The sequence below is a fragment of the Lissotriton vulgaris genome, chromosome 4_1 (genome assembly GCF_964263255.1).
Source record: "Lissotriton vulgaris chromosome 4_1, aLisVul1.2, whole genome shotgun sequence".
NCBI classification, from domain to species: Eukaryota; Metazoa; Chordata; class Amphibia; order Caudata; family Salamandridae; genus Lissotriton; species Lissotriton vulgaris.
Genome location: NC_141691.1, coordinates 1,900,260,493 through 1,900,274,667, shown reverse-complemented (window position 1 = coordinate 1,900,274,667; position 14,175 = coordinate 1,900,260,493). Strand labels below are relative to the sequence as shown.

At 45.1% G+C, this 14,175-nt stretch overlaps 1 protein-coding gene across 5 annotated transcripts in view; it reads right to left on the bottom strand.

Annotated features, from left to right (window-relative positions):
* Positions 1-14,175, bottom strand: part of EFR3A (EFR3 homolog A) — a 1,108,455-nt gene that overhangs the window by 732,883 nt on the left and 361,397 nt on the right. For all 5 annotated transcript variants that reach the window (XM_086966224.1, XM_086966228.1, XM_086966225.1 and 2 more), the window contains one exon: positions 13,366-13,516. In XM_086966224.1, coding sequence (XP_086822350.1) covers positions 13,366-13,516 — 151 coding nt within the window. The remainder of the gene's footprint in view (positions 1-13,365; positions 13,517-14,175) is intronic.

The window sequence follows — 14,175 nt, the reverse complement described above, 5'->3', positions numbered from 1 at the left end:
GTAAGACCAAAAGGAAGAACCGCAAACTGGTAGTGTTGTGAACTAACCGTAAACCGGAGATACTTCTTGTGCGACTTCAGGATTGGGATGTGAAAATACGCATCCTGCAAGTCGATGGACACCATCCAGTCCTCTTGTTGCAGCGCCTGAAGAACCTGCACTAGGGTGAGCATCTTGAATCTCTCCGGCTTGAGAAACAGATTCAAGATTCTGAGGTCCAGGATAGGACATAACCTCCATCCTTCTTGGGAATCAGGAAATACATGGAGTAGCATCCCAGACCCCTTTCCTGCTCCGGAACCACCTCTATCGCACCTTTTTGTAACAGGACAAGAACCTCCTTCTGAAGGAGAAGTAAATTATCCTCCCTGCAAAACCCTTGGCAAGGAGGATAAGGAGGAGGGAATTCCATGAAGGGAAGGGCATAACCATGTTCTATCTGATCTAAAACCCAAAGGTCCAAAGTGATCAATTTCCAATCCTGTAGAAAATGGGTAAGCCATCCTCCCACAGGACCTGCATGATCCCGGATGGCTGATCTAGGGCTGCTTTCCTGCATTACCTGAAGGGGTTGGGGAGGTAGAGGAGGAGGAGAAAGAAGGCTGATGCCCGGCTCAACGAAGGCGACCTCTGCCTTTACCACTATAGGACTTGTACAAGGGGTTTTGTTGCTGTTGCTGCGGCTAACTAAAACTACGAAAGGAAGACCTCGAGGCCACAGTATCTTCTATAGCCATAACCCTTCGCCTGAGACTACCGACCCAAAGACTTTGCTGTGGCCTTACTGTCCTTAAATCTTTGCAGAGCAGAATCAGCTTTCTCTCCAAACAGTCTAGACCCATCCAAAGGTAGATCTTGAAGGGCAGTCTGTACATCGGGAGAGAACCCAGAAGACCTCAACCACGCCTGTCTTCCTGTTGCAAAGGAAGAAACCATCACCCTGGCAACCGAATCTGCCGTGTCTAGGCCAGACTGGATGACTTGGCGAGCCGCAGCCTGTGTGTCTGCCAGGACCTCTACTAAATTTCACCTATCTTCCTCAGACAATTTAGGAAGAAGTTGTTTGGCTGAGTCCATAAGGGCATGAATATATCTAACCAACAGGCAGGCAGCATTGGTAGACTTCAGAGCCATACTAGCAGATTGTTCCAACTTCTTGGAATCCCGGTCAGCAGAAGCCTGCGGAAAAGCACCCGTGGACTGCTTGGAACAAGAAGCCAGCACCAGAAAACTCTCAGGAGAGGGATGAGATGAAAGGAACGCCGGATCCCCTGGAGCAGGCCTATATCTTCTGGACACCGACCTTGAAACTGCAGGAGCAGAAAGAGGGTTGCGCCACACATCAAGGATTGGCTCAGTCAAGGCATCATTGAACGGCAAGAGTGGTTTAACCACAGAGGACGGAGAATGAAGCACCTCTGTGAGCAAATTAGGCTTATACTCAGCCATAGGGAGCTGCTAATCCAAGAGCTCTGCAGCCTTCCTCATCACAGTATGGTAAGGTGCAACTTCTTTTGAGGGGGAAGCCTTCTGTGAAGCAAAGTCCCACTCCAGGGAAGTATCAGGTCCACTTGCCTCACACAAACCCTCAAACATATCCTCTGTATCATAGACTTCACCTTCCTCCATCTCTTCAGCCTGGTAGTGCTCCTCCTCTAACAACCTCTGCGCTTCTCTCATTGAGCGCATCTTCAGTTGTGGCATCGGCAGCGCCTCACGCGGCGTCGATGGCTCCGGGAGCAGCGTCGAAGGAGGATCTGCGGTACTAACCGGCACCAATCGAATCTGAGAAGGTTCAAGGGATGGCGCCAGACATCCTAGGAGCCGGAAATTGCCAGGACGGCGGCGTCGGTATAAATGGCACAAAGGGGGCCTGAGGATACTGGTGAAGCACATCCAAATTAAATGCCATTGGACCCGATTGTGCACCAGAAGGGTACGAGGCCCTTGCGAACATGCAATACATTGCATTTAAAAAAATGCGATGGATTGTGGGCACTGAGCCGGTTCGAGATCCAAACGAGGCACCTCTAGAGTCGGAGCCGCCAGAGTCACAGGAACCTCAGCATCAGCCGGATTCGACACACCCTCTGGAGTCGGTGAAAATCTTGGCGTCGGTAACTGCGCTGGAGTCCCCTTGTAAGATGGAGAATGAACCGGAGTCACCTGAGGAGACACTGAAGGAGAAGGAGAGACTAAGTCCTTTTCTCGACGTCGAAGTGCTGGAGAAGGCGACCTCGAAACCACAGCCTTCGTCGAACGGCGCTAAGATGCATGCCTCTTCTTCTTCTTATGCTTCCTCTTGGAGTCATGCGACGTCGACGACCTTGACTTCGATCGTTTACAACCCCTTTATTTCTTTTCTTGCCTTAGCCATTTACAACTTGGCTTCCCGTTCCTTCAAAACCTTCAGGTCGTCTTACTGCAGGAAGAACAGCCCTCGACGTCAGACAACAAACACCACATACAGTCCTCATGAGGGTCAGTGATAGGCATATGAACCCCGCATTCTTTACAGGGCTTAAAGCCCGACTTCCTCGGGGCAGACATGCCAAAACACATAAAGATACAATCAAAATTACAAAGTATCCAGTCGAAAGTAAGGAGAGTCCCAGAAAAACTGTTGTCCTCAACAACGCAAAAAAAAAAGAACTGACGTCATCACGTCAACATGGTCTTCTTATGGCTCCAGTGATGTCATGCGGAGCCGGTGCGGAGCCAAGGCATTGTGACAAGCTTGTCGGCGTGGAGAGCTAGGAAAAAGTTTCCACGGAATGCTGGCGCAGGGGATATTCATAAGGTGAGGAATCCACAGGCAGATATATCCATCAGAAAGGCCAATATATCGGACCAAATTCTTATTGTGATATTTGATTTTCGTGCAATGAATATAACAATAATAGCAAATGTCTTTCACAGTCTACAGTATGCCTGTTACCAGTAAGCGCTGACACGTTTTGGTGGGTATTACTGCTTAAACACCACCTTCTTCAGGCCAGAGGAGTATATCTCCCAGAGCACAATATGTATCTGTTCTGAATCCAAGTTATCTGTACAGTATCAACTGCAGGTATCCCTTTGCAGTCACGTTTAGAGGGGTTAATGAACCTCACTCTCAATTAGTCATCCCTATTGTCTTAGTGGAATATTTTCCAAACCTTGCATTTCTTACACCAAATGGTAGTAGGAGATAGGGCTAATATATACCTCTTTTAGGTGAATTCAAGGGCTCAAGGGCTCAATTGTTAGACCCCTTGGCTGTATTTCTTGTTGAGGGGTTTCAAACATATGTATTTCCCTCAAATATTATTTTCTCATCCTAGCAGTTTGCAATAGATCTTGTTCACACTAGTAAATCGGATATGGGGTAAAAAGCGCCACTGTAGACGGGAATCTTTCGTACATCCCCACTTGCAGCTTACTTTCTCCACCCTTTCTACCTTTGCATCAGTAACTAACGCAGTCCTCAGTGGCGGTGTGAGTGTTGGACGCTGTTTTACTTGCTTACCTCTGCTGATGTGAGAGCATGTACAACGTTATTTTTAAAATTGCTTCTTAAATTTGCCTATTTGCACGATCGGTCCGCGGCTGATTTTAAAAGCGCGCTGGACATATTACTTTTAATTGCCCATTCCTACCTGTCCTTGTGATCAACGCATTGCCTGCACTTCAGTGCCCTCGTGGTCCCGTTCCGCCCCGGCTTGTGCCGTTTGTTGCGGAGGACCAGTCCGAGGTGCGCACTTCCTGGAGGCTGACACCACTTCCGCCCTGCGCTAGTCCTGGCAGGTGAGCGGTCTAGTGGTGCAGAGCCCGCCTCATTATTTAGTTTGGCGCTAATGCCCCCGGCTCCAGTAACTAACGCAGTCCTCAGTGGCGGTGTGAGTGTTGGACGCTGTTTTACTTGCTTACCTCTGCTGATGTGAGAGCATGTACAACGTTATTTTTAAAATTGCTTCTTAAATTTGCCTATTTGCACGATCGGTCCGCGGCTGATTTTAAAAGCGCGCTGGACATATTACTTTTAATTGCCCATTCCTACCTGTCCTTGTGATCAACGCATTGCCTGCACTTCAGTGCCCTCGTGGTCCCGTTCCGCCCCGGCTTGTGCCGTTTGTTGCGGAGGACCAGTCCGAGGTGCGCACTTCCTGGAGGCTGACACCACTTCCGCCCTGCGCTAGTCCTGGCAGGTGAGCGGTCTAGTGGTGCAGAGCCCGCCTCATTATTTAGTTCGGCGCTAATGCCCCCGGCTCCAGTAACTAACGCAGTCCTCAGTGGCGGTGTGAGTGTTGGACGCTGTTTTACTTGCTTACCTCTGCTGATGTGAGAGCATGTACAACGTTATTTTTAAAATTGCTTCTTAAATTTGCCTATTTGCACGATCGGTCCGCGGCTGATTTTAAAAGCGCGCTGGACATATTACTTTTAATTGCCCATTCCTACCTGTCCTTGTGATCAACGCATTGCCTGCACTTCAGTGCCCTCGTGGTCCCGTTCCGCCCCGGCTTGTGCCGTTTGTTGCGGAGGACCAGTCCGAGGTGCGCACTTCCTGGAGGCTGACACCACTTCCGCCCTGCGCTAGTCCTGGCAGGTGAGCGGTCTAGTGGTCCCTCACCCTCAGTACTTAATGGGGACATGGAGGAAGCGCAGCGGACGAGCGCAGCGGGAGCGCCGACTTCGCGCCGAAGTCGCGCACAAGTCAAGCCCGTCTGCGCCAGTACGTGCCCTGTGCCCTGTCCCGCTGCCCCAACCAGTATCACTTATACCCGTACTGCTCTCCTGCGGTTGCGTGGCCCCCCCTGTTCTTCGAACACTGCTATTAACTGCCACAATGCTCCTACCTCCTGTCCTTCCTGCAACCTCTCATTGGATTCTGTTACATCTCGGATAGACCTCAAATCTTCTTCCTTTTGGAACACTCCCTCCCGGCGATGCTCCTTTCCCTCCAAACCACCCAACCTTAGTCCCCCGCTGAAATTTATCAGTATTAATTGCCGCTCTCTAGCCAAACACAAGAGAGACATTTTTGACCTCTTACAGGCAGTCAGCCCTGCTGCCATGTTTTTAACAGAAACATGGTTAAATGAGAGCTCCGGCCCTGACATCGCCATGGCTCTCCCCACAGACTACACCTATGTTGGGCGAAACCGCCCTCTTAAAGATGGCGGGGGAATCGCTATCATTTTCCGGAGAGAATTCTCCTGTAAATGGGAAGATCTCGAGTTCCCTAACTGCGAAGCTGGTCTGTTTAAGCTACTACTCACCCCCCATTTCTCTCTTACCGGCACGCTGATCTATCGTCCGCCTGGATCGGCGAGTAGCTGGGCTGCCTCCCTTCCTGACCTCATTGCCCCACTCCTCTCACAATCAAATAACTTTTTGGTCATCGGCGATCTAAATATCCATTTTAACGCTGCTTCATGTGTCACTGCCACCCGTCTTTTACAGGATCTTGGAGCTTTAGATCTCCACCTTCACAACTTTGATCCCACTCATAAAGCTGGCAACCTTCTGGACCCTATTATTTCTAACTTACCTACCATTTCGTACCAATCTTCATTGCAGGTCCCTTGGTCGGACCACTTTCTCGTAAATTTTTCTATTGAAGTGGCTTCTTCCTGCCCACCTGCTCCTACCCTTCCCCATAAAGCCAGCAGAAATTGGAAACGTCTGGATATCGCCAAATTAAATTTGTGTCTTATTAATTCACTGCCCCCTTTGCCTGGTAGTTTGTCTACCAGGGAACTACCCTCGATTAACCGATGGTTGACTAGTGCCTTAGACGTTTGTCTTCCACTGCAAAAAAACAAATCTCATATCCACCATCCACCTGCTCCCTGGTTTACGGATGCCCTCCGATTGGAAAAATCCAAATGTAAAAAACTGGAACGCTTATGGCGCTCACACTACGATGCGGGCCACAAAGCAGAGTATAAGGCCGCCCTCAAAACTTACCACACTTCGTGTGATTGTGCCAGAGCCTCCTTTGCGAATACCTCACTTCTCACGGCACAGAACAGACCCAAGGCCTTGTTCAAAATGGTGAAAGAGTTGTCAGGTGCATCTTCCGTCCCTAAAGCCCCCTGTCTCGACACCCCCCAGTGTGAAGCTCTGGCCAAATTCTTTGTTGAAAAGATCGAGAAAATCTATGATACCTTCAACTCTCCTCCGCTATCCCCTCACCCCGCTCCTACCTTAGGTACTCCATCAGCTGATACCCCCCTTTGCTCCACTTCCGTGCCTCCGCAACTCCTCGCTTGGGAGCCCATTTCTCCTCTGCTTTTAAAAAAGTATCTACAGGACATACAATCTGGGTCCCCCCTCGATCCTTTGCCTCCTCAAATCCTGAGCTCTTTGGATCCTGCCATACTTCTGATTATTCTCAAGGTTTTGAATGCCTCCCTCATTGAAGCTAGCATTCCCAATGACTGGAAACACGCTATGGTGGTTCCGTTATTAAAAAAGGCCAACTTAGATCCTAATAATCCATCCAACTTTCGACCCATTTCTTTACTTTCATGTTTTTCTAAAATCTTGGAGAAACATGTTAACTCTTTGCTTAGTTCCTATGTGGAAACTTCTAACCTTCTCCATGGCTCTCAATCCGGGTTCAGGGCTGGTTTCTCGACCGAAACCACTCTCCTTGGCGTGTCAGAATCCATCAGGCAAAGGGTGGACAACGGGGAGACCGTGGCACTCATTTTATTGGATCTGAGTGCCGCATTTGACACCGTCTCCCATCCCATCCTATTGTCCACCCTGAGAGAGGTGGGTATCGATGGCACCGCCCTGGCCTGGATCTCTGATTTTCTGTCTAATCGCACGTTTCAAGTTTTCTCCTCTACTTCTGACTCCTCTACTTTTCCTTCCAATCACGGTGTTCCCCAAGGTTCTATTCTCAGCCCCTTGTTTTTTAATTTATATGTGAGACCTCTTGCTTTTTTGGCGGAACAGGCAGGTCTCTCTATTTACTCCTACGCTGATGACACTCAGGTCATCTACTCCCTTTCTACTAATAAGCATCTCCCCTTCTCCTCTCTTCAAGCTGGTCTTACACAGATCTCGGCATGGATGTTGGAGCACAAATTAAAATTAAACGGGGAAAAAACGGAACTTCTCCTGTTTGGCCATGACACTCCACTCTGGGGCCCACAACATTGGCCTCCGGAGATGGGCCCTCTCCCTACCCCAACCTCTTCTGCTCGCAATCTTGGTATCCTCCTGGACAACCAATTGTCCTTCAGGCAGCACGTCGTGAAAGTTTCCGCCACCTGCACCACCATCATCAGGTGGCTTAGGAAAATCTCGTGGATGCTGCCTTCCGACACCCTGAGAACTGTAGTCCAGGCTCTTGTCATCTCTCGCCTGGACTATGGCAACATCTTACTTTTGGGTGCCTGTAAGGAGGTAACGAAGAAGTACCAGGTAGTACAAAACATGGCTGTTCGCCTTATTTGTAATCTACCCGCTAGATCCTCAGCCTCGTCCCATATGCGTAAATTACATTGGCTGAAGATCGAGAGTAGGGTCAAATTTAAGGCACTATGCTTCATGCATAAAATAATGTCCGGAAAAGCTCCTCGCTACTTATCTGCCCTGGTTCAGCACTATCTCCCACCACGTACGCTCAGGTCCTCTACCCAGAACAAGTTCCGGATTCCGCGCATCAAGAGAGCAAAAATGGGAGGGCGCTCCTTTTCCTTCCTGGCTCCCTCTCTTTGGAACTCTCTACCTCCCCCTCTGCGCTCTGAAAAGTGCTTCCTTACCTTCCGCAAGGGAATTAAGACCTGGCTTTTCGATCTGTAAAACTGCTGACTGGACCCTCCCACACTTTTGCATACTGCGATTACTCTCAGCGCCGGGAAACCTACGGGTAGCTGTGCGCTTAAGAAATGTAATAATAAATAAATAAATAAATAAATCTCCTCACCTGCAACATTAATTCACTCCAACTCCACTCTTTTGATGAATCTTTTCACTACTTCCTATGTACCTTCTCACCACTTTTTACCTTTCTTTCATTTAGTCCTGCAGTTCGCTCTCCTACCGACACATACCTTTGTGCACCTCTTTGGATGCAGTTGTCTTCCTCCCCTCACCTCTTCATTTGGAGCTATCTCTCGCAGTCCATTCGGTCTCCATACAATCCTTCAGTTCTCAAGCTGTAATTTTCATTTGCTCCACACCTCAGGAGATTTCAATTTCCTTCACATTTTTCCACCTCCCTTAGACCATTCTGTAAGTCTCTTGTCACTCCCACCTCATTCTGAGACTGTAATGGGAATTCCTGACACACTTAGGTCCTGCATAGAGCCACTTCTGGTGGGTTTTTGGTTGCGCAGGCAAGAGGAACTGGGAAAGGGGGCAACAGGATGTAACAATTTTCCGTGCTCCCTTGTGAATTTGGATGGATCTGGATGCCTGCTCTTGGTGCACTACTTACAAGATGCTACACACCACCTACTGATTAATGCTAGTCAGGGCAGCACCAAGCAAATTTAACAACATAAGAACCTACAACACCATGGGATGCATAAGAAATATGTCAAAATATGGAGTTCCTGGACTCAGGCCAACGCAGCTTTGGGATAAGCAAGGAACATTGATTGATATCATTACTTAGGGGCATTAGAATTGTACTGTAGTATTAGTTTCTAAATGGCGTTTGTGCTAGCAATTGGTGATGGATCCCACCGATTTATGGCACATTGTCAAGTATGATTTCCTTTTATAGACCAAAATCAATAGAGGTTAGAAAAATAAGAACCTACTGTAAATGAGTGTTTTTACTAGCATTTCTTGCTTCTTCCAATTTTATTGGGCAAAACAAGCGGATAAGACATTTATAATTTGATGGGTTTTAAATTCATATTGTTTATTTTAATTCAAGGGTAGGATTCTATGTCTCTAACAAAATCTACCTTATTCAAACTATTAATTCGAACCAGTGTAAAGTTGTTTAGCAAAAGCTGTAGCTAGTCTTTTGTTTTGCCTGTAAATAACAAATCAGTGTGATAAACCTTTAGTTTGACTTGTCAATGGTAACCTGAGAAAGTAGCCACTGTCCCAAGCCAGGTACTCTTTGGCTTATTAGCTCAATGTTGTGACAGGAATCCCAGTTCTTCTTGCCAAATTGCTTTCAGCAACCATCGTCAGTCTTTTGGGGGGCAGATTAATGGGCCGTTAACTGCCAGTATAAACACAGTAAAATAGATCAGGAGAAAGCAAAAGAAAATGGACAACAGGATTGCAAAGGTTTTACAGACACTTTGCCAGTCCAAAAGCTGAATGTAAAGAGACCTTCAATAAATGCTGCAGACATACTTTAACATGCCACTTAGCTACATTTCTATGTGAACGTTTTAATGCCCTTCTGACTGCAAAGTTAATGACCACATTCTTAAATCAAGACATTCTTTCTAAAAGATTGCTTCTGGACTCTTGGCATGTTCTAATGTAAAAATATATACAATATAATTTATACATGCCTGTGAAAATAAATATGGCCGTATAATACATTATTTAAAGCAAGTTATGCTTTCCAAACCAGCAAAAACACATGCTTTCTGAGTAAACTTCTATTTTCATGCCTAGTTGGTGTAAGTCTATTTGTGGTTCGGTTTTAGGTGCAAGCAAAATTTCCTATTGGATCTAAAATGTGAAAAACACTAATTTTCTACACCAGCCCTTAACTTTATTTCTTTTGCAATGACCTCCATAAAACGTAGCATGCCAAACCATAGTTGAATAAGATAATGGATCGCCAATTTGGTGCAAATGTGTTCACGGGGTCGCCAGTTTCAGGCAAATAAAGAAAATTGCTTTTCAACGAAAAGTGCAACTGAACCAGAACTACATAGTGTTGATTGCCGTGTTTAATGTACATAATTTTCAAACTAAGAGAATAAACACTTCGTAACTGAGATATGGGTATGGCTTAGCTGCAAACAAAACAATTAAATTCTCCAGATTTGGAAAGCAATGCACAAAACGCACTGTATAACTCATGTCAACTGCCATTCTCAAAACACCCAGGTTCCAATGGCACAGAAAACAAGCATTTGCAATGCAATATGTCTTGCATTTGTTAAAGTTAGAGCTGTTTACTTTGAAAATAATGTTTTTACTTCTTTTTTTATTTGCAGTGGAGTTATTATATTTGCATGGCACTATTGCCAATGGTATAAAAAAGCAAAAGTAAAAAACATTGTCATTTTCAATGCCAAAAGCTCTGACTTTAACAAATGCAAGACCTATTACATTGGAAATGCCATCGGTCTCGCATTTGTTGGAGTTGGAGTTATTGGCATTAGAAATGCCAATGTTTTTTACCTAGCCATGTTGCAGGGTGCAGTACTAGGTGTGGCCAAAAGAGGTCACATGGGGTACTACACCCTGCAGAAGATATGGTACGTACACCATACCCATAATGCATTGCATGCAAGGCAGTACCACGAGTACATTCAAATATCTATGTCCATATATACAATTAGTAGCTTTGAAATGTGACAAATGAATTATTATATTAATTCCGGATTAGTCTGAACTCTGTGTGGAGCTGATGAAGGGAAATTTATAGAAGGTCTCATATAAATGTGAGATGTTCTAGTGAGTGAAGTAACCACTGATAGCCTTGCGTAGGACCGAGCATGTCATGCCTGAACCCCTTAAAGAAAATAGTGCTCTGAGGGTGTAATTAAAACCTAGATAATACCAGGGGGTGTCCTCATGGGAGGTTATAAGAAGAGACAAGGTGGTACTAAGGAGGGACTAGTAAGCCCATTGACCAAAGAAAAGCTACCCTTTCCAAAGGACAGGGACAGCAGCCCATTAAAAAGATGGGCGGAAAGTGGGAAGAGCTTTATGCCCATATCCTGAATACAGCATGCATTCTCAGCCCGAGACACTTTTGATCTTCAGGTTGCAAGGTCCTCAGCTGAGATACAGGCACTGGTACGAACAAATTGACCTTTCTATTACAGAGAAATAGTACAACGTATCTTTAATATGTCTGATACGAAGGGTATAGTGCACTTATTTAAGACCATAGGTTAGGGGCTGTTAAGCACCTTTCCAACAGTCTTCGAAGTGATTCCAGCTTTCATACACTCCGTTTTGGGAAGCGTTTTTGGAGGGCTACCGCTAATCCTACTACTGGTAGTGGGTATCCTGGTTTGAATTTTTATGCTACGCAATGGATGTCCCAGTCATCAAGGAGATGGAAAAAACGCTCTTGGAGCGACATTACCATGAATGCCTGATACTCCATCTGGGCACACTTCGACTTCGGGAGCTAAGCAGGTCATCACCATCGTCATCCTCAACCAACATGACACATCAAGGTAGAACCCCGGAGGGTATCTTTTGGGTATATAAGCACCATATCTTTGCTGGGGCAGGCAGAGGAGAAAGACTTCCATGCTGACACGAGATGTTGAGGCTCCTGCATGCAGACACTCCAGACCAAAGTGTTCTGACATCCCATACAGGGTGTCTATCTTGAGATCGAGACCACCAGAGGGGATTCTTGGCTATACACCTATATACATGCTAGGTATACTTCAGTACATCTAGTTAGGGTTTGCATCGTAGGAGTATGCATTATTACGGTCATGAATTTATACCTGCATATATCCATTGTTTTAGCACTATGGTAGAATTCTACCATCTATTTAATCTGTTGGTGCTTATACCAGTATACATCTGTCTCTGTCATATGGTTATTGCAGCACACGTATTTTGCTCTAGAATGAAGCGGGTTCAATAAATACTTACTGAAAACGTCCTTTATCGTTTATTCTGAGTATGAGTGACTGAGCAAAAAGTACTGTACGATAGTTGCCAGACACTATTCTCTTCTTGGTAAGAGGAGTCCATAGTGGCACTTTGAGCGAGCTGGTATACATGCGCACATATCCGGTGGGGGTGTCTGAAATCAGTCTGGACACCAGTCCCACAGTTTATGCTGTCTAAACGTGCAGATCCTATATAGATTTATAACAACTACACGACAGGGAAGGGTTTGTGCCAAGATCAATGCGCCCTGCTATACGTTTATCTCATAGTAAACACAACAAGATGATGGATAGAGTGCTGAAACGTATCAATCACTCACCCACAGTTCAGAGATCTGGGTTTAATCCATTGTTCCTTTGTTCACTATGCCACCCCAGTTTGAGTCAAGCTAGCCTGGCTGATGAGAGATGAAACCCAGAGACCGGTATCTAAAACTTGTACTGACCACTTTAAGCAAATTATCTACATTTGAAATTGCTGCTGACAGGACGATATATGTGCATGGCTGGCAAGCCGGTTGTCGTGAGAGTTGCATGCCAGATCATGCCTTCTGATTTCTACATTTTGAATAGAAGACCCGAGTCAGTTGGGTACTGTGAGTAGCCGATAAAAGCGCTGGGCCTGCCAATGTAAACAAGGACAATTGACATGAACAATACTAAAAAGGCAACAAAGAGAATATACTTACTATACTCATCCCATGCTCCTTCAGCCCAATGACCTTCCTCAATGCTGATTGACAGGAAGAGTTGTTGCAATCATTCAGTAATTAAGGCATTTGGCAAATACATTATTTCTGTACTGAAAACATTGCAATCCACATAACAGTAGAAACAAATGGGCACATGAAAGATGAGCTGCATATGCCTGTAAACATATTATAATTCTTAACTTGTATTTTTCAATATATCATTTGTTTTGAATTTCAGTTCTGGGGTTCTTTTACAGACCCAAAAAGAATTTCTTGGAAAAAACACCTGGCATTGTAGATAGAGCAGTTATATACCTATTTAGTCATGCTTCAAGCAAGGTTTTATTTACCATGCACAATTTTATGCTGTTAGAGAGGAAACCTTCTTTTCAAGATAGCTTCTGCGTTCAGTACAGTCCTTGTCAAATGGTCAAAAATCAAAAAAATGTACTTCATCTACTGCAAAGAAAGCACTAGTTGGGATCATACACCTAATAGCCAACTGCATAACTGTGAGACAGAAATATCCATCTGGGTCGATACAATAAGTGATTGAACAATCTCTCAATGAAATGGCCAACAGATGCTCGCCCAAACAAAACATTGGTGTAAGGAAATTGACCGAAGCCTGCATTTATGCTATATCTGTCCAACCAGACCTAACCACTACTGCTGTGAAAAGGCCCTAGAAATCAACAACTACAATTTTCCCACTAAACACACAAAACTACAAATATAAAGGTTTGATAAATACATTTTTTGACATTGATGGAACGAGAGTGCCATGACTGTGCCTCTCACCCTTTATGCGTCACAGCTGGAAAGTCTTTATTAATAGGACAATAACATTTTACAACAAGAATCTTATTGGGTTTACTCACAGAGTTGGTTCCATAAACTTGCAGCTTTGGTTCCCCTGATTCCAGGAGTTTGGCTACCATCTGAAGGAAGCTCTCTACAAATGGTTTAATACTCTGAGAATGGCAGGCCATCAAAAGCTGGTCCAGAGCTTCCATTGCAATGAAAACATACCTTAAAAGAAAAGGAAAAAAGGAACATGTTACTTATCCTGTAAGCATCTGTTCATTGACTGTAGAGCTGTAGATTCACATGGTTAGCATACTTTCTAGTGTTTGGCTCAGACGTTTGCAAGTTGTTTTTATTCAAAGAAGTCTCTTGAGTTACTGGATGTGGTGAAACTACTCGTCTAGCTGCCCAATCCACATGGACGTCTCCATATTTCATTGTTTTCGCACAATGGGTAATGCAATATGGAGTGCAATGATAAATAAAGTACATAATGTGCACACTAGGAACCGATGCTTACAGGGTAATATTTCCGTTCATAGGCTGTGTTACTGTATAAACAAATGCTTAGGATAGCCTGTAAAGCAGGACTCTCAGCGCGGTTGAGTGTCAATGATTCAGAAGCTTAAAATAAGGTTAACACCGTCTGACCTATCAAGGTTTGTTGATGGGCTAAAATAACCACACAGTAGTGCTAAGAAAAGTGGTGTGGCATTGAACAAGTAGCTGCTTTACACATAGCCAACAATGGGATGTTCCCCCGAAAAATCAAAAGGCAGAGTTGCTCCCTTTTTGCAGTCTAAGTGCACCCTATGTAGAATCCTTTTAGCTTTGAGATAGTAAGTCTGAATGTATTTGACAATCCATTTAGCTATTCTTTCGTT